The sequence below is a fragment of the Leptonychotes weddellii genome, chromosome 6 (assembly GCF_054177405.1).
Source record: "Leptonychotes weddellii isolate Sample4059 chromosome 6, ASM5417740v2, whole genome shotgun sequence".
In the NCBI taxonomy this organism is placed as follows: Eukaryota; Metazoa; Chordata; class Mammalia; order Carnivora; family Phocidae; genus Leptonychotes; species Leptonychotes weddellii.
The window spans coordinates 14431565-14458149 of NC_138374.1; the positions used below are offsets into that span (position 1 = coordinate 14431565).

The 26585-nt window shown below is 45.7% G+C and overlaps 1 protein-coding gene and 1 long non-coding RNA gene across 10 annotated transcripts in view; one reads left to right on the plus strand and one right to left on the minus strand.

Moving 5' to 3' along the window:
- Positions 1–26585, plus strand: part of ABLIM1 (actin binding LIM protein 1) — a 284673-nt gene that overhangs the window by 112902 nt on the left and 145186 nt on the right. Inside the window, exon 1 of one of the 9 annotated variants that reach the window (XM_081823451.1) lies at positions 9645–9805. The exons of the other annotated variants lie outside the window; for them this stretch is intronic. Within the exon in view, the coding sequence (XP_081679577.1) occupies positions 9790–9805 (16 nt within the window). The 5' untranslated portion in view covers positions 9645–9789. Of the gene's footprint in view, positions 1–9644; positions 9806–26585 lie in introns of those variants that run through there. 9 annotated transcript variants of the gene reach the window in all.
- Positions 20542–21968, minus strand: LOC102737761 (uncharacterized). Its single transcript, XR_004073302.2, has 2 exons — positions 21669–21968; positions 20542–20986 (listed from the first exon to the last, which is right to left on the minus strand). It is a non-coding gene; the product is annotated as an uncharacterized LOC102737761 (long non-coding RNA).

Consider the following 26585-nt stretch of genomic DNA (forward strand, 5'->3'; position numbering starts at 1 on the left):
AAGCAACTGGGTGATGTGCTTTCAGACTCTTTTAAGAGATGCCAACACTGAGAATCTTGGCCCATCTGGTGCAGGTCACTCTCTTCCTGCTGTGAAAACCAGGACAGTAGCCCTCTGGGACTTGTCTCCTACCCACATCCTGATTTTTGTCAGTCATAATATTGTTTTCACACTGCTCTTTGCCTTCTTTGCTCAGGACATTCCCATTTTCTTCTAGAACCATAACCCAGTAATTGTGGTATCAGGTCCATATTTAATAGAATTCGCTGCTCCTACTAGTGCCTTTACAAGAGCTGCACTTCTGAGTGCATGTTCACTCATTTCGTAATTGGCTAGATGTTGTTGTTAAGCTGTTTTCCCAAGAAGGGTGTGTGGATGTGTATTTCCTGAACCCCCTTGTGTTTGTGGCGGTTTGCCTCTTGCCTGTCTGAACATTTTGACTGCATGTAAGGTTCTTGAGGACCTTTCCTTCTCAAGATTTCCATGTATTGCCCCATGTTTTCTTCTACACATCAGTGTTGCTGTTGAGAAGTTGGAGGTAAGCCTGAGCTTTTCTCTTTTTATGGGTTACAGGTTTTTCCTGCCTGAATAATTGGAAAATGATACCCTTTGAAGTTCGGAAGTTCAGGCTAGGACTTGGACTTAGCGTTCTACGTCAAATTTTGCCAAGATATTGTATCTATACCCTTTAAATCTGCAAGTTCAAACTTACTTTCTTTTGTTTTTAAGATTTTATTTATTTATTTAAGAGAGGAAAAAAAGAGAGCACAAGCTGGGGGAGTGGCAGAGAGAGAGGGAGAAGCAGGCTCTCCGCTGAGCAGCGAGCCTGATGCAGGACTCCATCCCAGGACCCCAGAATCATGACCTGAGCCAAAGTCAGTTGCTTAACCGGTTGAGCCACCCAGGCTCATTTCCAGGAAGTTCTTGTGGGTTAATCTTTGCATATAGCTTCTGCTTCTTACGTTCTCCACATCTAGGACATAAGGGTTTTTTTTAAAAGTCTTGTTTTGAACATCTGTTGACTTCTCATTGTTTGAGGTGCTTTGTTCTGCATTCACTGAGATCATTTCAAGCTCGTTCCTATTCTAGGAAATGGATATTGTATCAGTGTCTCTTCTGTTCTTTGGTGTTTCATTTATTGCTGTTGATACCATCTTGGTCCTCAGTGTTCATTCCTTATTTCTATCCTCTTTTCCTTCACCTCATTTTGTCATGGCTTCATCTCACTCCGAAGCTCCTTTTTTTTTTTTTTTTTTAAATTTCAAGCACCAATGCCACATTCTGCATCCATGCCCACTCCCCTTTCCTCTGGTCACCACACAGAAGCCAGGACAAGCCTGGCCAGGAAAAGGGCATCAGATAGTACACCTTTCTCTGCTCAAAACCTCCAGGGGCTTCCTGCCTCACTCACTTATAAAACCCAAGGTCTTTGCCAGCACCTGTGGGCCCCAGCACCTCCAGCCTCTCTGGCCCCTATGGGGCCTTGAACTTACCAGGTGAGCTCCACGTTATGACCTTCGCCCTTACCGTTCACTCTGTCTGGGGTGCTCTTTCCTCAGATGTCACGCTGCTGGCGCTCCCACACCCACCAGGCCTACTGAGATGACACTTCCTCAAAGAGGCTTTCCTGGGCCACCTGCTTACATTATAAGTTAAGTCCCCCAGATTCAGTATTTTCAAAAGGCCCCTGATATCCTAAAATGGTTTTGAAAACTGGGGTTTTAGCGTTTTCAAGCCTGTCCTATTTTGTTGTAAACTGATGAAGAAGTAAGAAGCTAAACCATTACAATCGTTACTGCTTTTCCTCGTACTCGGTCTCAGTGTGGGGCAATTTCATCTCAGATGGAGCGTCTCTCATCCTCACCCTGTGCCTGGCACAGAATTTGCAGGGCCCTGTGCAAAAGGAAAATGTGGGACACCTTGTTTAAAGTGCAGAAATCAAGTATCATTAAATGTACTAAAATATAGGGGTGCCTGGGTGGCTCAGTTGGTTAAGTGTCTGCCTTTAGCTCAGGTCATGATCCCAGGGTTCCGGGATGGAGCCCCGCATCAAACTCCCTGCTCAGCGGGAGTCTGCTTCTCTTTCTCCCTCTGTGTGCTCTCTCCCTTGCTCTCGCTTTCAAATAAAAATAAATAAAATCCTAAAAATAAAAAGGTACTAAAATATAAAGCCTTTTTCCTTAGCCCACACTCTTTCTCACCTTGTCATAGTGTTTTTATTTGCTCCCAATAAAGTAAAATTTTATTAGAGAGAGAGAGCATGAGTGGGAGGGGCAGAGGGAGAGGGAGAGAGAATCTGAAGCAGACTCCATGCCCAACGTGGGGCTCGATCTCACAACCCTGAGATCACGACCTAGCTGAAACCAAGAGTGGGCAGCCCAACCGACTGTGCCACCCAGGCACCCCTAAAGTAAAATTTTAAATTATTAACATGAATTGGACCATTCATGTTTGTATTGTGCAGTGCTCATTTTAAATGCAAATAGAAGAGCATTTAGCTCATATGTGGAATCACTGAAATTACACAATCTCATAGATTGTAGATCCATATGTATTTCATTCTTTAAAGAAGAGTGGGATTCTACACACAGCTAACTCAACTATTTTAATTTTGCCTCTTGATGCACACACATTCTGCCAGGGTGCTCTGTCTCTGCTTGCCGATGGAAGGAAGGGGGCAGTGGATTGTCCTACCTTCCTTTTCTTCTGTGTCATCATTTTCAGTGTAAGTGGTTGGCTAATACAAGGAGGTAACATGAGTCAGAAAGGATAGGATAGGGTTCCTTGGTTGGTTGTTTTCCAGAACACCACTGCCTTCTTTCTGCATTTGAAGCAAGTATTCCAATTTGAATGGAAATTGACCTCTCACCACCCCTGTTTATCCAGTGGTAGATGTAACTGCACTTTACCTTGCCTTTGCCCAGAGTCTCCCTGAACTGCATGCATCGTGGGTCCACTGGAGTTCTGTGCTCTTGGCGCCCTGTAAACACCATCTGCAAATGGGGCGGCAGGAATGACGTCACACATCCTGCATCTGTCTCATCTGCTCACATGCATGCTCCGTTGTCCCAGCGGATGTCATCTACAAAACACAAGTTCAGAGATAAAATTCTTACAAATATCAGTGTGACAAGAGCAAAGCATTAAGCCAAATGGAGGACCCTTCTGAGCACAGGCCCTGCATAACCACACAGGTTGCATGCCCTTGAAGCAGCCCGGTCCCCACCACCTCACAAGTGGAGTGTATTATTACTGTTCACAGAGGAGACTGCTGAAACCCAGAGATAGCACGTGGGCCCAAGTTTACTCAGACTATATGGCGGAGCTGGGATTCAAACCCTGCTGTGTTTGGTCAGGCTCCCTGTGTGGCCAGTGTGACAGAGTGGCGTAACCACTGGGTAGAGGTAAGACATCAGGAGTTTTGACCCATTTCTAAGTAATTGCGTAACCTTGGACAAGTCTGCCTTAGGGCTTACTTTTCATCTTACATATACATCTTACAGGAAATTGATGCCTATTTTTTCCCCACATGTTCTAGTGTTTTCCAAACAGTGTTGGGTGCACAGCCCCTTCTCTCCTTGCACCGAGAACTGGAGAAACACACTGAGACATGTGTTGAGTGACAGGGGCGCCCTTCTGGTGGCAGCAAATGTGCTAATGGCTGGGCATGTGGCATGCTTCATTTGGCCTGTCCTACAGAGGATGGCTGAAATGTCCGAGGAGAATGGGAGTGTGCCAGAGTGAGAGTGGGCATAATTAGAGTCGTAAGGCTAAAAATGAGGGGGGCGAACGCAGGCTTTGTAAACCCTGCAACAATTCTTTGATCCAACTCCCCCAATTTTCAGCTTGTCTTGCTATGTAAACCGTAGAAATGCTAGTCCTTGAGAAGGATTCCACAGGATGGGTGATTGAATTGTATCTTAAAAGACGCAATATGTAGATCTGGTATACCATCCTCCCCTGTCCAGCCAAGGATGAGTCCAACAGGCCAAGGTTATGATGCTGTTTACCTAGCAGGGCCTATCATAAGAAGTCCAAGAACTAATGAAGGATAAGGTATCGAGAGAAGATTGTTCTATACAAACAAGGCGAAATGCAACATCATTTCTATGATGCCAGGTTTTTTGGAAATGCCAGAGAAGTCAATGGGCATTGAGTGCATCTTGACTCAAAAAGCGTGTGTGTGTGTGTGTGTTGAGGGGTGGGTGGTACAGGGAAAGAGAGGCTCTTTCATGACCTCCATGAAAGGGAAGGCCCAACAGAGCAAAGGGAGGGCCCGTGGTTTTGGATCTTTCCTTGTGTGTGAGTATAATATTATCTCATCCGATCGGTATGGGGATTAAATGAGGTGATAAATGTAAACAGACCAGAATGGTGGCTGACACATTATAAACATTCTGTAAATGGTGGCAAAAGTAGTATTGAGAGTTAGTTAAGATGACTACCTGGTTACATTTCTTTTCAGCTTGCTTTCTCTCCAAGGTGAATTATGGGTTTGCATCTTGGCAGATACTTTCAAGCAACTGCTAAATTGACTTACGTATGAGACCGAATTTACTCTTATTTTATTTGAGTTAGATTTTTAAATCAGTCTATTTGACTACAAAAAATGAAAAAAAAAAATGAACACTTATCTGGTATTTTGACTTACTATGATGAGCTAGGGACATTTATTGTTAATATTCATCAAATATTGCATTCCTACTTTGTGCCTATCACTATGTGACTACAGATACTCAAATGTGATCCCTTCCCTCGGAAAGCCTGGAGCCTTTTGCAAAAATAAACATGTAAATATTCAACGCACTGTAGTCAAGCCCAGAGCACTGGTGGCCCTAAGGACCAGGAAAAAGGGAGTGTTGCTAGGGAAACCATCCCAGTTCCAGATGACAGAAAGTGACCGTTGTTCTTCCCCACTACCTGTATTTCTACCTAGAAAATACTAAAGAAAAAAGATAAAGCTAATAATAAGCTTTTTTAAAGGGCCTTTTCCCAAGTAATTCAGAACTATTTCTGTATTTCTTGTGAACTTCTCACATGCCTCCAATTAGGCTAAAATCTGTGAAACTCTTTACTATCAAGAGTTCCTTTGAATTCGGGTAATAGGTTCCAGTACATGTGTAGGGAAATGGCTTGTTTCATGCTCACTCTGCAGTTTATATCTTTAGTGGATTATTCATAGGAAGCTTTAAATATACCTTAGTAATTTTTCTTAAGCTGCAAACTATTGCTCAGGTCTAAATTCAGATCTGGCTTCTGAGAAGGACTGGGGGAAGCTTTGCATACAAATGTGAAATAATTCTACTTGAAGAATTCATGGAAAAGAACTTTGCTGGGCATCGATTCCGTGAGATTCATATGGAAAAAATCCTAGGAATTCTCTGTTGAGGACATGAGAGTAGGATCAAGAGGGCTCAGACATTTAGGAATTGGTCTCAGGCTGTATGAAACTCTGGAATCATCACTTGCAATAAATTTCCATTAAGGTCTCAGTGAATGTCCGGACGGTTGTTATTTTAGCCAGCTGAGAGGGGTTGCTTCTCAGATGTGGCAGCATGGTTTATAGCTGTGTTCGTACATCTCATATTCATTCGCCTCTGGCTTTACAGGCCAGTGGGCTAGGCCTGTGGTCCTTAGTCACTTAAAGAGCTGGCGGCAGCTCCAGCCTCCTCTGCAGAGAATCTGCATCATCAGATCTTGGGTGGGAACCAGGTGTCTGCATTTAAAGCACCCCTAGTATATTCATCCCTGGAGATCTGCAAACTATACCCTTAGCGGTCTAGAAAATTGTGAAACCCTACTTGCCTTCATGGAACTCATAGCCTAGTGGTGAGCATGAAGCCATTACCACAATCCCAGATGGTTGGAGTTACTTAAAATGCTGTGTGGGATGTACATGGCTAGCATTTTATTCTATGTATCAGGGAAATATTTAAGTAAACTAATAAACACAGACACTTCCTGGACATGCCTACACCAACCCACCTAATTTGGAGGAAGGAGGCAATATCATTGGAAACAGACCATGGCAGGCTTTGAGATGAAGCCAAAGTCTTCTGAACTTAATTTGGGTTGGAAAGAAATGGTAGCTCAGGTTTGAGACTCTAACCATATCAGTTCTAGGGTCCTACCTCCTTGGTGTGGCATTCAGAGCCCTCTGTGACCTACCACCCAGGCCTTAGCTTGAGACTTTCCCTCTTCCCTATGAACCATGAGCTTCTTGACACCTTCTCACTCCCTATTACCTCTGCTTGGAATGAATGATCTTTCCGCCTTTCTTCACTGGGCAGCCCTTGCTTGTCCTCTCACTCCTCCCAGAAGCCTTTCCCGGCTCCCAGTTTTGGGTTCAGCACCACCTGGAACCCAAGGCACCCTACTTCTGTCTTTAACACCTTCCTAATTTCATTGAGCACATTCGTGTGTATGCATCCCCTCCACTAGATGTTAAGCAACTCCGGAGCAGTGGTTTCTCTCTTCTTGTGTTCGAACTGCCAGCACAGTAGTACCTGGTGCACAGTAGACGCTCCAGACATGTCTACAGTGAGGGTGATTGATGCAAACATGACATGGAAAGCAAATAAGGAACTCATTCTTGGATTTTCTTTCAGCTGAATTCTGCTAGAAAGGATTCTGCTTGCTCTTTTGCCAGTGGGTCCAAATGCGTGGAGGGATGTGTGATACCTGGAAGCCTGGGGTCCTGAAATTCCTGTTGTACAGATGCACAAGCAGTAGGCAGTCTGTGGAAGGGAGAGGACAGTCAGGGAGTGGACTCTGCCAGGTGGCTTGTTCTGGTTGCAACACTCCCTTCTCCTTTGGCATCGCTTCTACTGAAATGATGTACTCTTGAGGTTTGGCCAAGAGTGGTTGTATGCTAGCAAAGCTTTTCTCTCCCACAAAATGGTTCCTGTCCTTCAGTCACTTGTGGACAACCCTGGCTTCATTTTGTGAGTGAATGAAAAAGGCTGCAGGGAGTCAGTTTGAGTGAATAAAACAACAAATAAAACCTCGGGCTGGTGTCTATATTGTGAAGTCTTATCTCATTTGGGTGGAATGAGATGGAGATAAGTTCTTTGGAAATCATCTCTAAAAATAGGAATAAAAAGTCCTGCCATCTTGTGAACCTTACATTTTTCAGATTTTTCTTGATTTATTTTGCTGCACTGTAAAGTAAAAAAAAAAAAATAGAAAATATCAACATTTTGGTTCTGTTCCCTAAGCTCTGAACTATTCGGCCAGAGGCAAGGAGACAAAAACAATTTAGTTTTACTCTCCCACATTCCAAAAATAACTTTAGTAATACCCTCTTTGGTTATCTTAAAAGTGCCGAGTGGGTGCTTTTATCCTAAAGTAGCAGTGTCTGATTGTTGGGGGAACTTTAGCCATATGACTGTTATTTAGCAACTAAATGCTGGTGACTCATTCACTTTGTGGTGCAGGAAAATTCTTTCCATGGAAAATGCAGGAGGGAGGGAATCTCTCTGACCATTATGTAGTATTTTCCTTTAGAAAAGGCTTCTCTGAAAATGAATAGGCACCAACTGTCACTCAGCGAGCTTAGTCTCTAAAGCTTCCAGAGAGCCTTTCTAAATCAGGGTTTCTGGGCACTTTATCCACCAAGGTATACAAGTAGGTTCAGAAGTAATAAGGGACCAGCTTGGTTAATAAATCTCAGGATTAAAAATTGTCATGCCGAGTAAAAGGGAAATTGAACTAATTGCATTGATAGTATCTGGAACACTTATGTAGGATTGGATTTGGGCTAGAAACCCAATGGTGTTTTCCTGTCATGTACCAATTGGGAGAGGGGAGGAGGGAGAAAGACGAGAGAGCACTGTTCCCTTAGCTTTGAGCTGAATAACACAAAAGCCTTGGAGACAAGTGCCTCAGAGCCTATGCAGCAAAAATATAATAAAATAAATTCACCTGCTAGGCTCACAGCACCAAACCTAATTCCACTTCCCTGAGGTTAATTTTGCTTGTCAGCATCCCTTTATGAGCTCTGAGAGTGATTAGGGGTGGGAGAAGCAGACGAGTGCGGTTTTAGTGCATGAAAATCTGGGAATTTGTAAAGGGCTCGTGCCCTCCGTGCTCTTGAGCCCTGCCCACCTCTCCGGACTTGCGGTGTTGCTCTAACACTGGGCTCGTATGTATGAATGGAGGCTGGAAAAGCTGTTTCAAGGCTCTTCGGCACTTATACTCCAGCTGGCTGCTGACTTAGAAAAAACCTGACCTGTGGGGCTACAGTGGGGGCGGGGAGCAGTGTGGGCAGAGTATGTTTCATAGAAAAGACGATTCAGGGGTTGGAGGGGACTTAGCCCTTACAGGCTGAGACACTCAGGCTATTAATAGTAAAGCCGTGAGTCACAGATGTAGGAATGTCACAGCTGCTTGAGATCTGCTACTGTTACCCATCAGAAAACCAGCAGTAAAGAGCCTCCTCACCCCACTAAACCTCATTCGGGCTATAAACACCCTCCCAGTCAAAGATGAGGCAGGGTGATGGACTGCATTCCTTTCTGTTACCCTGGCTCTCTCAGACCCAACATGTTACAATATTTGCAGTAAATACGGTGTAATACCGGCTGCGAATTCTGGTTGGGAGAGATGCGTGGGCCATCTGCGGCGCTGCTGGAGGGGGCTACGTCTGTCTTTTTGTCTCCTGCTCATGACATTTCTCCCACAGGGTGGATGTATGTGACGTGTGGCCGGCCGAATGATCTGGGTTCCGGAGACAGGTGCTGGAATGGGGTGGGCGTGGGCTTTGCGACCCCAGAAGTCCTCTGCTCCCCGGAGACCGACCTGTGACCCCGTGGGTCAGAAATCAAAAGGCTTGTCAGCAGCCACTGCGGCTGCGCCAGGCTCGGGGGTGCGTGGTGCGGGTGAGGCTGTGTGCCCCCTACTTTGTGGCTAGGGTTCCTCCCTCATACAGACATATCCAAGGGGCTTGTCTAGAAAACTCCAGTGAAGCAGAGAGAAAGTGGATGGCGGGAATCCTACCTAACTGGATAAGTCAGATTTTTTGCTTTGATCCTGAATTTGATCCTGGAAGGAGCTGAATCCTGAAAGATCCTCTTCCCAGGCTGGCTCTCATTGTCTCAGTCCCCTCCGGCTTCTCCCCCCATTCAGGAAAACTGTGTTGGGTGGGCCGGAGGTGAGGGCCAGGCCAATCTTTATTCATTATAATTGAGCCTCAAAAGTTGAAGAAAATGAACTTGGAGTCACTGGCATTATTTTTCTCTTTTTCTACTATGGTTAATTTTATTTATTCAGCGTGTCCGAAAGAAACTGGCATAAGAATTGGGATCTGCAGTAATAGGAAACTAATGAGCTAACAATTGACTAGTTTTATTTATCGAAACAGCCCCTCGGCTGTTCCTCGACCCCCGTCTTCTGGCAATCATTTATCAGACTCCAGGAGGGAGCGTTCTGCTGCCCGTTTTCCCGGCCTCGGTGCGAGGAATGCAAAGTGGTGTCAGTGACCAGAGATTAGGACAGCGGAATTTTGCATTTGTTACAGCGGCAGCTGTAGCGAGTGATTTCGGCCCAAGGGCAGAGTCCCCGAGCAGGGCGCGGCCGCCACTCGGCGGCGATCGCGGGGCGGGCGCGGGAGCTCGGCCTCCCGGGATGGGGGCGGGATTTTAGAAAGCAGCCCCGGACTTCGCCAGTGGATGCGGGGGGGGCTTTTCCTCGCAGCGTCTACAGCCGCGGATCTGTCCGCCCAGGAGCGCTCCCACTCGTAGACTTTATTCCTCTTTCCTTCTGCGCTGCTCGCCAGAGGACCCGGTTGCCATGGTGAAGGAGAAAGGTAATTAAAATTTCGATCCCCGTGCATGGTTGCAGAAGTTGCAATGGTGCTGCAGGGCTTGGCCACCTAATGGGGGATGATCAATTGAAAGCCAGGCAGACATATTCTTGGTGTGAGAACCTCCGTATTGTGAAGTCATTAAGAGCCTTTAATTTAGCCACGGCGTCTGAAGCACATCCTATTTTCTGGAGTGTGTGCACAGCTGAGCTCCTGGATGTGTGTGTCTTTTGATGGTTATTGCATCTTGAAATTTTTGTTGTGTTTGAGTTGCCTTCCTGCCCCCATCCTAGCCTTCATTCTCTTCCTTACCCCCACTCTGGTCAGTAAGTTAACGAGGATGTGTAATGAAAAGGGTCCTTCTACCAGGTTTCTGCTGCGCTGGGACATGCCCAAGCCCAGCTGGGGTGGGCTGAAAAGAGAAGCGAGCTGTTTTGAAGGTTTTGGGTGTGCTGTTTTGATCACCTGGCATTTCAGCGGCATCCCTAATCACCCCACCAAACACCTTTATAAAGGATGCGGTGTGTGTCAAAGCTGGCAAATCAAGTGGCAAGGAGAATGTCAAAAGGGGGAGGGTGGGGCGCTTTGCGCAGGTGTACATTATTTATGAACTGGGCGTGGTCCTGAAATTCGAGTTAAATCTTTCAGAATTGAATTATAGTTTAAATTATTAGTTTATCTGGAACATTTCAAGGAACACAACAATCCTTGATTTTAATTATCCAGGTTATATATAAAATGTATCTTAAGAAAGTGAAATGTGCAGAACAGAGAGCAGAAAGCGAAAGCCCCTAGTCCCTACTGTGTCGACCTCAATTCCCCCCTCTCTCTGGCGGTAAAATTGTTAATATTGTGTACCTTTCTAGACAGGAATAAGATAGTCAGGAGGAGTATAAAAATGGGACCATTCTATCATTTTTCTGTGACTTGATTTTTTTTTTCCCTCTTAATAATATGTCTTAGGGACCTTCACCACATGATTTTATAATGTGAGTAGCCACCCTTTAATTTTGCTCTTTGGTAAGGTTGGATTTATTCTGCCACACTTTCTTACTGTGGGACATAATTTCCTCCATAAACACTGATGTCTGTTCTTTGGGGGTGTCCTGAACCATTTCAATGATTTATCTGTATCTATTTTCACTTAAAGCCCCTATGGGGAATAACTTTTAGGTGAACATGCTGAACTCAAATTGATCCTTGTTGCTGGAAACTCAGTTTGGCTTTATTATACTAATGGATGGCTGAAGAAATAGGATCATGACAGCTCACAGTGCTAAGGCTGCACCTTAGGACAAAGAGAAAGGTGGTTCTGCTCGATCCATTCTGCTCCTGTGTATCTTTCATAAGCACGTGCATTGGCTTTGGTCTTTCACCGAGTAAGTGGTAATTGAGTGAAGTGTTCAGGTGCAAATAAAGATGCTTCTAATGATGTGCCCTCTCTTTTGGGGGATATTTTCAGGAACCTTCAGAGTAACAAATACAGATGTTGATGTTTAATAAAGGCCTCGTTTCTTCATTTGTACTTTCTTCTCAACTAGAACAACCCAGCCCTGATTTCCGTTGCTAATGGATTTGAGTGTGTGTCCCCAATAGAAGTAATTTGTGCCCGATGAGAAAGGGAATTACAAAAGCCACTTCTTTTTGTTGTTGTTGTTAAAGATTTTATTTATTTATTTGAGAGAGAGAGAATGAGAGAGTGCGAGTACATGAGAGGGGGGAGGGTCAGAGGGAGAAGCAGACTCCCTGCCGAGCAGGGAGCCCGATGCGGGACTCGATCCTGGGACTCCAGGATCATGACCTGAGCCGAAGGCAGTCGCTTAACCAACTGAGCCACCCAGGCGCCCACAAAAGCCACTTCTTGAGGCCATTCCTGTGGGGCCCGGGAAAGCCCCAGACTTGCGCTGTGTGGTGGACAGATCACAGATCAGTCGTCCCCAAAGAGTAGCTCTCTTTCTAAGTCATTGCAGATGCTTAAAAACTCAGACCGATTGCCCGGGTTCACATTTGCTTCATAACTCAGTAGCCACTCTCCTACTGGAACATTGGCACTGGTCACCAAGGGGTCACATACTAGTGTTATCTTAGCCCTTAGCTGCTGATTAAAGGCTGTTCCTTTTTTATTTTGAGGTCGGTGCCAGCCCATGCTGCTGCCTCCCAGCTCTCTGATTGCACCAACCTCAGCCAGCAAGAGAGGTAGGCAGGATTTGGGGCAGGCACACAAGAGCTTCTGTGGAAAGAAAGGAATTCCATCATAGCTTTTAAAAGTGAGAGGGGCCCAGGGGAGCACGTAGTCCAGGCATTCACCCTAGAGATGAGAAAACAGGTTCAGAAAGGGTAAGTGAATTGTTGGAGGTCACACGGTGGCTCATTGGACCCAGTGTTCATCCTCTGTGTTCCATCAGTGGTGTGAATGGGTCAGTGCCTGCACTTGCCACAGTGTGTTGACATCCACGGGCTCTCTCGCTAGAAGGGGAGCCTCTCAGAAGCAGCACTGTGTCTGCATCTGTAATTCTCCAGTGCACAGCTTACTTAGTATCCGCCCATCGCAGATTCTCAACAGTTAAAACAGGTTGGCTTGTACTCAGAGCTGGGACCTGAACCTGTGTCTTCTCAATCCCGAGACTCTTCTGGTCCTCTCCATTTCTCTTGCTCCCAGAGACGCCTAGATTCTTCCTCCTGGAGCTGACACAAATCACCCCTGAGCGGGCTCGGATCATGGTAGCCTCCCTCCCGAGGAACATGGGGGGCCTTGTGAAGGAGGGACGTAGATTCCCTGTTGTGCTCACCACCTAGAGATGGCTTAGCTCACACTGGTTTGAGGCATCCTTTTGTCTTGCATGTATCTGGCCTACATATTCTGACCCTCACGATCTTTTCTTCTCCTAACTGGTCGCCCATCCCCTTCCTGTTGCAGACACTTATTGATCCAGGAATCTTGATGAAACGGTTATTTCTCTGATGTGTTCAAGAACATCTTACCCTTGCTGTATCCTGTGACAAATAAGTAGGAGAGACTTTTGTGGGTTTATCGGTCAATATCTGTCTTCCTGAATATGCTCTCATCGACCTAAACTCCAGAGGCCCACTATACTCATTTAAAAGCTATAATTGTCTAGCTTATGTGTGTGTTCTAGTGCAAGCCTTAAAAGTACAAGAGGGATTTATTATTTTTGTTAGAGAAAACAAGAATAAACAAATACTAGAGATCAAGTTATGTGAGCACTCATCTAATTTAAATAATGAGGGATACTTATGGTTTGGAAACCATGTGAAAAAATAAGAATTTAGCTGTGAGGGAGACACATCAAGGTAAAGAGGATTTTACATTTAGGGCACACCATTTTTGTTTTGTTTTGTGTCCTGGAAGCTTTTTGAGACTGTTGGATGGCCCAACTTGCTTTTAAGGGAGAGTGGGATCCAATGAAACTCATTCCAGTCCACCCTCAAGGGAGAGATGTTCACCCTCCACCTGACATTCAGGTGAATCGCTCTCGCTCGCTCTCTCTCTCTCACACACACACACACACACACACGGCAATCTTGTTTCTTGGTAGCTGCTGAGAACAGTGGTGTATTGTGCCTCAAATGTGTCCTACAAACTGGCACCAAAGTAATCCTCTTAGGACACTGATGTCATCATATTTCCAGCTCCAAAACCTTGATGAGTGACAAGGTAAAGTTCAAGGCTTCATGCTGATCATTGAGGATTCCTTAAGTCCTGCACTTACCTCCTCCCCACCCCTATCTAAGCCCATCTTGTTTTATTTTTATTTTTAATGTTATTAAATCTGCCAGTTATTGAACACATACTAAATGACAGGCTTTGTGTTGAGAGCTTTACATACCTTGTCTCTAATCTTTGACCCAGAAAGGTCAGTGGTGTTCCTCCCCTCTAATAGATGAGGAAGAGGAGGCTTGTAGGGATTTAGAAACCTGCCAGAGATCACTAAGCTGGAAAGTAGAGGAGCTGATTTTCTACCCAGGCCTCCCTGGCTCCCAAATCTGTGCTAATTGTACTTCTGCTCCCCTCGCCCCACATTTGTCCTGCTTGAATCATCATGGAGGATATTTCCTATCTCCAGCCTCGGTCACACTGCCCCTCCTGCCCTCATGGGAAATACCTATATTCTCCTTTTCTGTATTTGTCAAAGACCTAACTCAAGTTCAGCTTCCTTATAATGCTTCTCAAAGGCCCATCCCTTCTGTAAATTCTTCTAGAATTACTCTGTCCACCTAAGTAAACACGAGGGAAATTAAACAACAGTTGAGTCACCGGTGCAACTTAAGAAAGCGCTCTCTCCTCAAGTATTTGTTGACTCCATATCCAGTCTTGTAGAACAGCCTTTCCAGGTGTGAAGTGTTGCTGCCTCTCATGGGATCTGCCTCCCTCGAGCCCATTCCTCCCAACACACACACAGCCCCCACTCAGGGGCATGCACACTGCCTGACATAATTGAAACCCATTTCTGTTCCATCTTTGGGGAAGTCTGGGGACAGTAGATCTCTCTCTGTGGTGTCGTGATTCCTCATGTCCGAGTCACCCCTCAGGCCCCTTTTTAGTGTCTAACAGCCTCTCCTAGATTCAGTTTTCCAACCCTGCTTCCCAGATTAATGCTTCATGCCCTACCCACTCCTGGGCTTGTCTCAGTCCTTCATCTTTTCCTTAACTCGAAAAGCCCCACGCTTTTCAAGGGGACACCAATGATCAGGACATTTTCTAAAGAAGGCCTAAAGAGAAGCTATTCATTAAAGGAGACACCATAATGCTACAGGTTTCAGAATAAATTGTCTTGATTGGTGACTTATGCACACAACTCCGTTCTGAACTTTGCATCTTTGGAGGGAAGGGAGCTCCAGTTTTTATCATGTTCCTCTTGAGAGGGGAAAAAAAATCCAAGTGTGAATAGCTCTTACTATGTTATAAATGCAAGTGCTACTCTCCTCGGAAGTATGACTCTGCCCAGCTTACCTTCACTATAGGAGGGCTGTCCAGATAATGGGATTTTCAAAGCTAAGGGAAGGAATTTCACATTAAAAAATAATCCCTTTCCCTGAGCCATCTACTCACTAATGTCTACAAAATGTTTATCCAAAAATGAAAGAAGACTTCATCTGTACACCTAGAGTTAAGGCTGAATGTATAAGTAAATCTGAGAGAAGGAATACTGACTTAAATTTACCTGGAGCTCTTGAGAGCAATTTTTGATGAGGGAGTGAACTCAAGAGCATGGAGACAGTGAGGATCTAAGCTGGAGGTTGAGCCAGCTTCTCCCAGACTTTGAGAGGTGGCTCTGCCTCTTGTCTCTCTGATTACCTGCTCAGGTGACCAGAAAGGATGAAATTACTTGTGCTGATTCACAGAAACCCTCTTTTACAGAACAGCGAATTGACTTTTCCAAATACCCACAGAAAAGACATCCTAAGGTAGACTCACCCTACCAAGAGGAAAATCTCGGCATCTGATTCACTTTGAGGAGGGGACCCCTCTGTGACATCATGTTCACAGCCCTTGGGGGGCAAGAAAGAGAGTCCTGATATTGTTTGCCTCTAGTATGCTGAAGTCAAAATGCCGAGTGTTTTCCTGAGCCAGCGTTAGAGAGTCAGAGAACTTTTCAGAAGGTTCAGTGATCGGTGAGTGGTGCAGATTTCTCCCATTGTGGTTGAGCCTGATCTGGCCACACCGCAGTAGAAACCAGCCAGCTTCCTATTTCATTGTGTGTTGGTCTGATGGTGACTCATACTGAGAGGTATGTTTATCCCAAATTGGCAGGAGCTGTGTATTCAAGGGCAAATTTTGTTAACACTGGGGAGGGCGAATATTTGTATGTATGACCTCTTTTTTCTGCAACATTGTATTTGTGTTCACACTGACATGATTAATGCTATTATGGTCCAGTGTGCCCTGGGGTGGGGGGGGGCACAAGAGGCTCGTGTCTATACCCCATTTCAGTCAAACAGGCTGACTTGTTTGAATACTTGGACTTAACCGTGAAGATGCTGGCTTTCTGAATACTTCCAGGGAAATTACTGTCTGGGGCAGTCGTCCTCAAACATCAGTAAGCATCAGAACCACCTGGAGGGCTTGTTAAAACACAGATTTCTGGGCCCTGCTCCCAGAGTTTCTGATTCAGTAAGTCTGGGGAAAGGCCTGAGGTTTTGCATTTCGAGCCATTTCCAGGTGGTATTGATGCTCTTGGTCCAGGGACATGATCTAGGTAATCCATTGTTTCTGTGGGTAAAATGATCGCCCTTTAAGCAGATAAGTGAGAACTTTTATGTAAGTAGCCTCTCCATTCCATTTGACTAACTTTATCTTGTTTACAATGCACAGAAGTCAAAGAGAAAGCAAAGAGCGTTATTTTCACTGACTCTCCCACGGTGTAGAATGAGCCTATAGTTCATAATAAAGCAGACCTTCTGTGAGGCCTTGGCCTTGAGGGGTCTGTAAGTTTCGTATGGTTAGGGATGGCCAGAAACTGCTGTCAGCATAGGACACTAGGTGTGCAGAGAGTGGGTAGGGTGGGTATGGGACGAAAATACAAAGCATCTCTTCCCAGGAGTGACTGGGGCTCAGCCTGGCTTGGGGAAGGCAGCACTAATTTGGAGTCAAGGCAGAGGTGTACCACTCTCTAGGCATCATTCCTAATTCTCGAAGGGTTAAATGAGCCTTTTTACTGGGGTTCACAGAGCTCTTTAGAATCCTTTGGTGAGAGATGGTTTCAGTAGATATCTTGACTCACAAAGGCTACAATTCCCTCTTTAGTCTTTGAGGAGCTAAAATATATTATTCATACTTGGAGTGTTTTACTACTACTGTATCCGGTCTAGCTGTGTTCTTTCTGTTGTTGTTCATTATTTGAGACATTGTGACGAAAGAAGTTTAAGAAAAATTAAGAAAAACAGAATGGTAGAAAAAGATAGCAAGGTCTTTCCATGCTGGACTGTCTGATGGGAAATGGAAGGCTGAGTACCCCTCAGAAAAATGGTGGGGGTGGTGGGTTCCCAGGTCCATGGAAGGTCCCATAAGTAACACATGGCTGGATGAGTGACTGCTCTTTATGTTCCACTCATGGAAACCCTGTGCAGATAGCCATTGAGGAATAGAGTTTGGGGGCCAATGATGGGAATGGTATCTGCTAGCCTGGAGCCCAGTTATGCCATACCTGCTCATCTGGAAAACACAAGTAGTTCTGCCATATGTAAAGGTCCCAACCTGAAATGATAAACCATAGCAATGGGCTTAATGATCATATCGTAGATTTTGGGAGGTCTACTCTCTGCAAGGCATTTTGGGGGTAGCCTGAGACTGTGAAAAATTCCTACCTTCAGTAGGTTATTGAATTAACCAGTGTAGAAAGGGGTGCTGACTGAGAATGTGAATCAAGGAGACATAAGGCAGTAGAAAGGGTATAAACAATATTCTGTGGGGCTTCAAAGGAAGAGTTAGTGTCTCAAAGGAATTTTTTTTAAAAAGGCTGTCTAGAAGAGGGTGTATTTAAGATTGGCCTTGAGGGGTCTGTAAGTTTCGTATGGTTAGGGATGGTATTTGATTCAACTGGTAGCCATAAGACAGTGTCTTCTCCATAGTAAGTGCTCAGTGATGCTAAATGAACTAATATGTGAATGAATGATATGTACTGGTTGGGGAGGTAGTTATACTTACTTAAATGTGTGTTCAGAATCCAATAAGAGATAAGCAATCTAGGTATAGAAACAAATAAAATACAGTTCTTGACCCGAATGCACTCATATTCTAGCAAGGAACAGAGACACATAAAGAAGTAGTTATGGTATAATGTGAAATGTATTGGACAGAGAACTGTTAAAGTAATATGGGACACAGTGCAGGGAGTGATTAATTCTTCTGAGAGGTCATGGCAGGCTAGGCTTTGAAGGAAGAATAGGAGTGCAACAAGTGGCTAAAGAGGAAATGAGAGAGAGAGGTGGTCAAATTGGCAAAACATAAGCAGTGAAATACAGCCTCTATCTGAGGAAAAACAGCCAGCCACGTTTGGCACGAGCTTCTAGTTGGCTACTTAATACAGCAGTGGATACAAGGAAGGCTAAAGAGAGGGCTTTGTGGGTCAGAATGAGTTGAGGATGGTTAGACCTGAAGGTTGCACATACAGATGCCTCCAAGAGCCAGGCGGGTGACCTACATGAGTGGAGACGAGGGCAAACTGGACGGTGTGTGGCCCTCGAAAGACAGAAGCTACTCTCTGGCTCCAACCTAGTTCTCACGAAGGGACATGCGCCAAAGCCAGAGCTTCCGATTTTCAAGAGTGACTAGAAATAGGAATTTTTATGTAAACTCTTCAGATGTTTAAATGTTGGCAAATGATTCAACTTTCTCTTCAAAAAAATCTTTGTGTAGGCCAAACAAAACATGTCTGTGGGCAGAACTCAGCCTTGGGGCCTCCAGACTGTGGTCTGGGGCTTCATGCAGCACTCCCCACACCGACCCACAGCAAGGATTCCATCCTCACACATCAAGACCCAGGACTTGTGCATGTATGCATATAAATGGCTGAAATAAAAGTCACAGGCAGCAATGCATTTACTCTATTTTCTATTCTCTTCTATTTTTAAAATATGCTGGCCATGATCCATTGAACCGATTTCATGTTTCAATAGGTCAAACCCAAATTTGAAAACCATTGGTTTAGAACATCTACACTAAAGTTTTATTGGATGAAAACAGAATGAGGTACTTTCCTGGGCAACCATGCTTCTCTCCTGGGTACTCTTACGGTAGAGCTTAATGGGTATGCTTTGGTTAAGCTGGGTTACTTCCCTTGCAACTGGAGAAGTTTTTTGTTTTGTTTTTTAATTTTTTAATTTTTTTAAATTTAAATTCACTAAACATAGAGCATATTATTAGTTTCACAGAGGTAGAGGTCAGTGATTCATCAGTTGTATATCACACCCAGTGCTCATCACATCACGTGCCCTCCTTAATGCTGATCACCCAGTTACCCCATCCCTCCACCGCCCCCACTCCGGCAACCCTGGAGAAGTTTTGACAAAATCATTGTAGAAGCTTTTAGTGATTATTTTATCCTAAACAGAAGTTGGCCAGAATTTGGTGTCCTCTTTTTGGGTGCTTAAAACAATTAAGAACTGACTTAGCTGCTAAACTGAGTAATATGCTACTTAGGTGAAGTTCAGAAAAGCCAAAGGAAACCCCCCATTCAGGTCTCATCAGCTTCTAGGCCTGGTATTTCTGGAACTACTTTTTCATTGAGAAGAATTTTTCCCCCTGATTCTGCATCACCACTTCCTGTCACCATGTTTAGCGGGTTTCCTGCCTTTTGCATCTCAGCCAAGCAGAGAAGGACAAGTTCAGGCTTTGGGCAGTCTGTCATGCATCATGTCACCCCACCAGCCATGCAGAAGCTCCTCCCCTCAGTCTGTTGGGGACCGCGTGCTATTTATAGCATTCATTTTTGACCTATCAGAGCATTTCCAGAAATATTGCAATTTAGGGGCTTTGGAGAGACCTCACCCCTCCCTTGGGAATGTCTGAGGGCTGAGCTGTCCTAGCCAGCCTCTGGTGCAGCAGGAAAGGCATGGCCTTGGGTTCGGAGCATGTCTGCCATCACTCCCGTCTTGAGTGAGAGGCACCCCAGCAGTGCGCAACAGGACTCTATGTGAGCTTGGACTCTTGAAACAAGAGGCCAAGAGGGGCATCTTGCCATGGAAGGAACTGGTGTGAGGGAGACACCCTCAGGGAAAGGCCATGCCTGCCAGGAAAGCCACGCACCCACAGGGGGGCAGCACTAATATTGTGGTTTTGCATAATAAGTAGGCAGAAAAGGCAGATACTAAACCTGAATCAAGCCAACAAGGCCAGACAGAGAAGGGCAGCTTGCTGGGACAGAGAGCAGCAGATGCAGACTATCAGGGGTCGGGGGCCAGTGCCGGGCAGGATGACTGGGCAGTGTTTGGAGACGAGATGCGAAGGCCCCTTCTTTACAAAGCCTGTGCTTTGCTTCCCTCCAGGGCCCTGTTCTCACCCTCCTATAGCAAAGCAGCCCCTCTGGAGCTGTGTGGCCCGTAGCCTGCACATCTGCTGTACCCAGAGGCCATGTGCTGCCAGGGGCTGAATGCTGGGATTGGTGTCAGATGCACCACATCTCTGCCCCTTCCCAGAGGACAGAGAGCCAAGCTCTTACCCTGCCGGAGATCCCCCCTTCTCTTTTCCAGTAAAAATCGTACTGAGAACACCCACTTTTCTCTCCAGGTGGGGGAGGTTTGGTAAGTTATCGGATGAGTTTGAGCATTGGGCAGAATTATTGCTAGATCTACAACAAAAACTGATTTAAAAAACCCGTAATAACCATGACAGATTGTTTATCAGAAAGTATGGCGAGCAGGAGAAAAGGAAATGATTAAGTCTGGGAAACAAAATATTGTACAAGAAAGGGAATCTATTCACAGGATGCACCCCAGAGTTTAGGAGAACGATAATTGCATTCTTAAACACTGACCACAGATTTAACTGAAAATTGTGGTATCACCATATTGGTGATGTTTAAAAGGTACTGGCTGAGCTGGTGTAAGCAGTGTTAAGAAATGTAGCGCTGAAGCCAGAAAAACACCAAACATTGTGGGCTGGCGGGAGGAGTGGAGGGGGCAATTGCCATCATGCGTTATAAGCATATTCTTTTTTTATGCATATAGGCCTACTTAGTTTCTTAAACTTTGATAAAAATAAAAACATGGGAGAAAAACCATACAACCATCTCCATATTTTATTGTCAGGATTAATGTAAATGAGATCAGATTTGTAAAAGCTTCACACGTGGATCTTGTCATGCCGTAGGTAGTCCATAAAGTTAGTTGAAGGTCAGGTGATCTGTAGAGTTTTGTTTTTTTTTAAAGTAATAGGGTAGGTGCACAGCTCAGAGCCAAAGGGAATGGCCCAAGATCCCTCTCAGAGAAAAGAAGATGAAAATGTAGGTGGTTAGAGAATGAGATCTGTAACGGATGGAGGGCAGCGTCAAAATTCCCTCAGCTGGGATTTCCGGTAGAGACAGGTTCAAAGCCTAAACGTGTGAAGCCCTTTCCTGGATGCGTCCATTTCTCTCTCATTCGTCCCTTGTGGTACAATTATCATTCCACTTGCCTCGGTGGCTTTGTAAAATTATCCCCTAAGCCTTCAGGGTTTTGTAGGTTTACCTGAAAAACAAGTTGTGTTTATGAGGGGAGAACTCTGCAGCCCAACTGTCTGAGTTCAAATCCCAGCTCTATGGTTTACCAGTTGTGTGACCTTGGGCAAGTCATTTAACTTCCCCGTGCCTCAATTTCCTCATCAGAAAATAAGGGTGTTAATAGTACCAACTCCATAGGACTGTTACAAGAATGGAATCAATTAATGAATGTCATGCATTCAAAACAATGCCTGGCATACAGCAAGAGCCCAGTGATTGTTTGCCCTTGTTGCTATGACTACCACTATCCCTCCTGGCTGAGGGAAAGCAGGGGCGACTTGTTCATTGTTGTGGAGTTGGGCAATCAGATTAGTTTCAGGACTCAGGCAAGTAAATCAAGCTGAGAGAGATGAGTTAAGGAACCAGGGAAGGCCCACCCGTGTGTGCTGGGCAGTCTCCGTGGTTTACCTGAAGCCGAGCAAGGCTGTGAACCTCAGGCGTGCCAAGCTACTCCAGGACCACACGAGTGGCTTCCCGTGGCCAGTAATTCCTACTGTCCGGTGATAGAACTTCACCAAGGAATTCTTCTGGCTGGGTTCGTGATGCCCACATCCCCTGGGCAAGCAAGCTGACGACTCCACTTCATCTCTCTGCTGTGCAATGAAACGAGATGTCTGATAATGACTTGGTGCCGGAACGTGTAGACCTACCTGGTAAAATCATGGTTCCAAAGTGCTTCGGGCTGGAAGCTGCATGTGTTCAGGATTCTCACGGGAGGAAGCAGGCCACCCACCAGCAGGTGCCTGCCCACTTCTCCGCATCATCATGTCATGCCCCGGGGACTCTGTAGTTAGCATTTCCGAGGTTCTGGTGCCACCCTCGCTCCTCCGCACAGGTCAGCTCAACTGGAAATTGTGCTTTGTTGTGTGGTTCCCAATCAGAGAGAAACTTAGCCAGATTTGATCTGAGACTGGGCCGTCAGTAAGCTCATGCCTTCAGCTTTTGTTTGTTTTCTGAGTCAGAGACTTAGGCAAGCGTTGTTTCGTATGTCATTCGTTGAGTTTATTGACATCATCAGAATTACCTAATGGATAGACACTATCGTGAACCCAAGATCTTCAGCCTGCTCGCAGTTTCCCTGGAGGCTGTTGCTAAGAAAGAAAACCAGACTCGTGTTCAATGAATGCATGTATTGAACACACATTTATGGAGCACAGACCTGGTTCCGGGACTGGGTGAGACCCTGGGGATATACAGAGAGAAACAGAATGTTTAGATTGTGAATATAAAGAAAGTAAACAGAGATGGGTGGTGCAAAAGCAGGGAGACTGCCGTTCCTTAGATGCGCTGGGGAAAGTGCTCCAAGAGATGGCATGTAAGCTGCTTTCCGGTGAGACCAGAAGGAGTGGCAGCCGGCCTAGCAAATGGCTGGGGGATGAGCCTTTCGGGGAAGGGAGGAGGGCACGTGGAGATCCTGGAGCCAAGGGAACTGGAGCCTGGAGGCTGGAGGGAGAGCTCCTGGGAACACTGGAGAGGTAGTCAGGGGGGATCCTGGGTTGTGCAAGGAAAGTGCTTGGAGGGATGTGCTCGAATTTTGTCCTAAACGATCATTCTGGTTGCTGTGTGGCAAAGCGATCAAACGGGTGAGTCCCAAGCCCACACTGTTTGAAGATACAGACTCCCTGCGTTCCTCCTGACTGCTCTGTAAACACCCCCTAACACCCAGCTCGGTGAGGGGATCAATCGCTTCTAGGCATGTCCCATTGTTTCTAATCTTCTGACAAATCTCTGGGGCCGACACTGGAGTTGACGTACCTCTAGGTAAGTGGTGATCGTGAAAGCTCCTACGTAAGCCATGAATGGAGTCTGATGGTGTCTTGATCAAAAAAAATTTTTTTTCTTTTTTATGGTCTCTTTCCCAGGAAGGCAGCAGAGATGAAAGGATAATGAGGGCATTTTTTAGGGTGAGAATGTGCTAGTGAAAAACCAATATATACCTTAGTGGGGAGGATTTTATGCGTTAATAAGATGCGAGGCATGGGGAGGTTTTGGGTGGTTCCTATCTCCTTGTGTGTATATGGTTGTTCCCTTTGATTGCTGAGCAAACATTGAAAAGCTGAGACTAACAGACACTAGTCAAACCTGCTGGTTAAAATCTATAGAGACAGAAAATAGATTGGTGGTTGCCAAGGACTGAATAGGGGAAGGATCGAGGAGTGGCTGTTAATGGGCATGAGGTTTCTTTTGGGGGTGATGAAAATGTTCCAAAATTAGATTGTGATGATGATCACACAACTCTGTGAAAATACCCAGTCACTGAACTGTACACTTTAAATAGGTAAATTGCATGATATATGAATTTAATAAAGCTATTAAAATAAAACCTGTTTACAGCCCAGTGGGATAAGCTGGAATGGTACACTGAAAGTCATAAGGTTCATTGGATGAATTGACCATTCACTGGGTAGTACCCAGCAGAAAAGCAGGTGTCTGTTGCCAATAGTCTCAGAAGACAACACAACTGGAAATTCAACATATTTGAGTTTGAGGTAGAGCACATGGGTATTTATGACAAAAACCTTAAACTGTGTCCCACCATATTCCTGTATTGAAGCACCATGGAAACAGTAATGGCTTCTATTTCTCGAACACTCACTCGGGCTGTTGGGAAAGGTGCTGAGCACTTTACATGCATTAACTCATGTATCCTCCCAAGTATCAAGGTAGGATTTATCCCCATTTTACAGAAGAGGAAATTGAGGCTTAGGGAAGAATGGTAACTTGTTTCAAAATCACGGAGCTTAAGAGGGGTGCAGCCAGGATTCGCACCAAGTCTGTCTGACCGGAACACACAGTGACTGGCTCACCACTGGGGGTGACCCCTCCCCGCACACCATCATGTGAGAGCAGAGGGCTCCCAATTTGCCTACACGGTGAGCTGAGAAATAGTACTCTCTCAGCTCCTAAGAGATAAGCTAGACTATACTCTGGTTCTGTCACTCCTTTCAAGACCTCCACCTGGGTGGGGGCAGGGGGATAAGGAAGTTTAAAGTTTGTTCCTCAGCCCATCCTTGGAGGAGGCACAAGGGCAAACCTCTTCCACTGTCTTCTGTTCTGTGATGCCCTTCACTTCCTCTGTGCTTCAACTAAACCAGATTTCCTGATGGTCCCCAAACACACCCCATCCCACCCTTCATTGTCTAAGAGGCCGTCCCCTTCCTTCCCATTCATTTAAGTCCTACCCTTCCTTTGAGGTACAGCTGAAAGGGTCCTTCCTTCTCAAAGCCTTTTTTCTGGTTTCTCTTTCCCCATTTTACAGTTTTCTTCTGGCATGTGATCTGTTCTCTACCTTGTATTCATATTCATTCATTCTCATTCACTTTCTCTGTCTCCGTCTCTCCACCTTCCCTCCACCTCCCTCTATCTACCCAACTAAACGGTAAGCTCTGTGAGGGCAGGACCTGGGGTGTAAGGGAATGTCAAGGGAGAAACTCTGCCCCTTTCCCCTTCTGTTGCTCTTGTCCACAAAGAGACAGCTGTTGTTTCAGAAGACAACAGCTAACTTACCATCACCCCCCACCAGATGTGTCCCGGGCTCTCCCCCGCTTCAGGCCCTCAGGGCTCAGGGTGCCCCAGCTCTCTGAACTATCCTCCCTGTCACCCTTTCACCTGCAGCCCACCCCCTAGGGTCAAATCCCACTCTCTCCTCCCTAGAGGAACTTTCTCTACCCCTTTGTCCCAGCTTACTGTTTGCTTCCCTCTTCAGAAGTCCTCCCATAGTGTCTGTGCCTGTCCTATATTCTTCACCTCCCAGGAAAGATCCTGAGTGGTTTTCTCTCTGCGTTGATCAACTCCCCAGGTAGGGTTTCCTGTGGGCTGTACACATCCCTGGGATGCCCCCCTTCAGAGGCAGGGACGGCATGGCTAGTCTGTCTCTGGAGTCCCCATAGAGCCCGAATGACACGGCATGCGCAGCGGCACTCACTTGGTCAGTATTTGTTCGCTCTGTTGATAAGAAATTGCATCCCAAGGACTGGAAGGTTGCATTTAGTTTTCATGGAGGCATATTTTTAATGGCTCTCTGTTCCCTCTCCCCCAATCCCATGTTGGATTTCAAACATATTTTTTCTTTCCCAGTGATGGACTTCACTAAATCTAAATGTTCTTGAACTTCAAGAGATAATCTCTTCTCTCGCACTCAGGCAGATGAACCCCTGAAGTTAAATAAGAGGATGGTCAAACCGCCCAGAGTTGTGCCGGCACCTGGGTGACTAGGAGAACGCCTGGCCAGGTGACAAGTGTAGGTTATGATGCATGTTTGCCTTTTCTTGCAAAGGTAGCAGGCGAAGTCATGTCCTACGGAAAGCTTGAACGGACCAGAACCTCAGCCCTGGGAGGAGCTCACGTACCGAGAGAGGAGTGCTAGCAGTTGTAAAATCATGCCTGATTCTGCATGTTGGATGCTGGGAACTCAAACTCTTTGTTTTTGTCTCCCCACGGGGCATGCAGGCACCAGAGAGATCCAGGGGAAGGCGAGTTGGTGTGTTTCTTCACAGAGCAGGAGTGGGAGTGCCTTTTTCAAATTCTTATTTCTGAAATCTAGAATTTTCCTGAACTAAGAGGCTCATTTTGCTGTTTACTAGTGTTGTAACCTCAGCTCACTGGTGTGCTGGTGAACGCTTAACAGCAGTCTGGGAGGGGAACGGGGGAAGGCCCTGAGGTGTAAAGTCTGCCAGTTTCCATGGCGTCAGGGCTACCCCCACCAACACCCCCCATGGCCTATTTTAAAGGACTAAGGCGGAGTCACTGGCCCCACAGTCGGGCCGGGCTGTGCAGAGTGGGCTCTCCACAGCAAGAGCCCGCTCCAGCTCCCCGCTCGTGGGGCAAGTCCCTTAGCATCTCTGAAGCTCAGTTTTCATAGTTGTAGGGTGAGGATGATTTGAAGTTGATGGGATCAAGGGAGATACTGTATTTGAACACCTTTTATAAATTGTGAAGTACCATACCCATATTCATCATTTTCCTTAGTTTGTCTAAAATGATATTTTTAAGCTAGTTGGTATTTCCCAGAGTGTCCTGAGCAGTGGGTAGAAGCTGCCAAAAAGAAAAGGCAAAGACAGCCGGGAGCTTCCGGTGTTCTTACCAGACTTGGGTGTGTACCTCACAAGGACACTTTGACCTATGTCTTGGTTCTTTCTTTTTTTAACCCCTCTAAGGTGTCTGGATTTGGAACTGGGGGGTAGAAGACAGTATTGGCACCATGCCTAAGCTGAACCCTGTCCCAGGACCTTAGGCCCAGATGCTAATAGACGGTGATCTTATCTCTAAACTTGCATTCCCAAAATGGCTCCAGGGGGACCTGGTCCCTCCCAGTCTTGAGCAGCCTATAAAGATGTGGTGTTCTGACAGCAGGGTTCAGACTGAAGCCACTGCCCAGTTGCTTGACTTGATCCATTTCTAAATGGAATTTCTAGCGCAGGGACAATGTGAGATCCCTGGATGACCTTAAAAGGCTCCATCAGATCTTAGAAGGGATTTCTTTTTTTTTTTTTTTTAATTTCTTTTTTTTTTATTCTTATGTTAATCCCCATACATTACATCATTAGTTCTAGATGAAGTGTTCCATG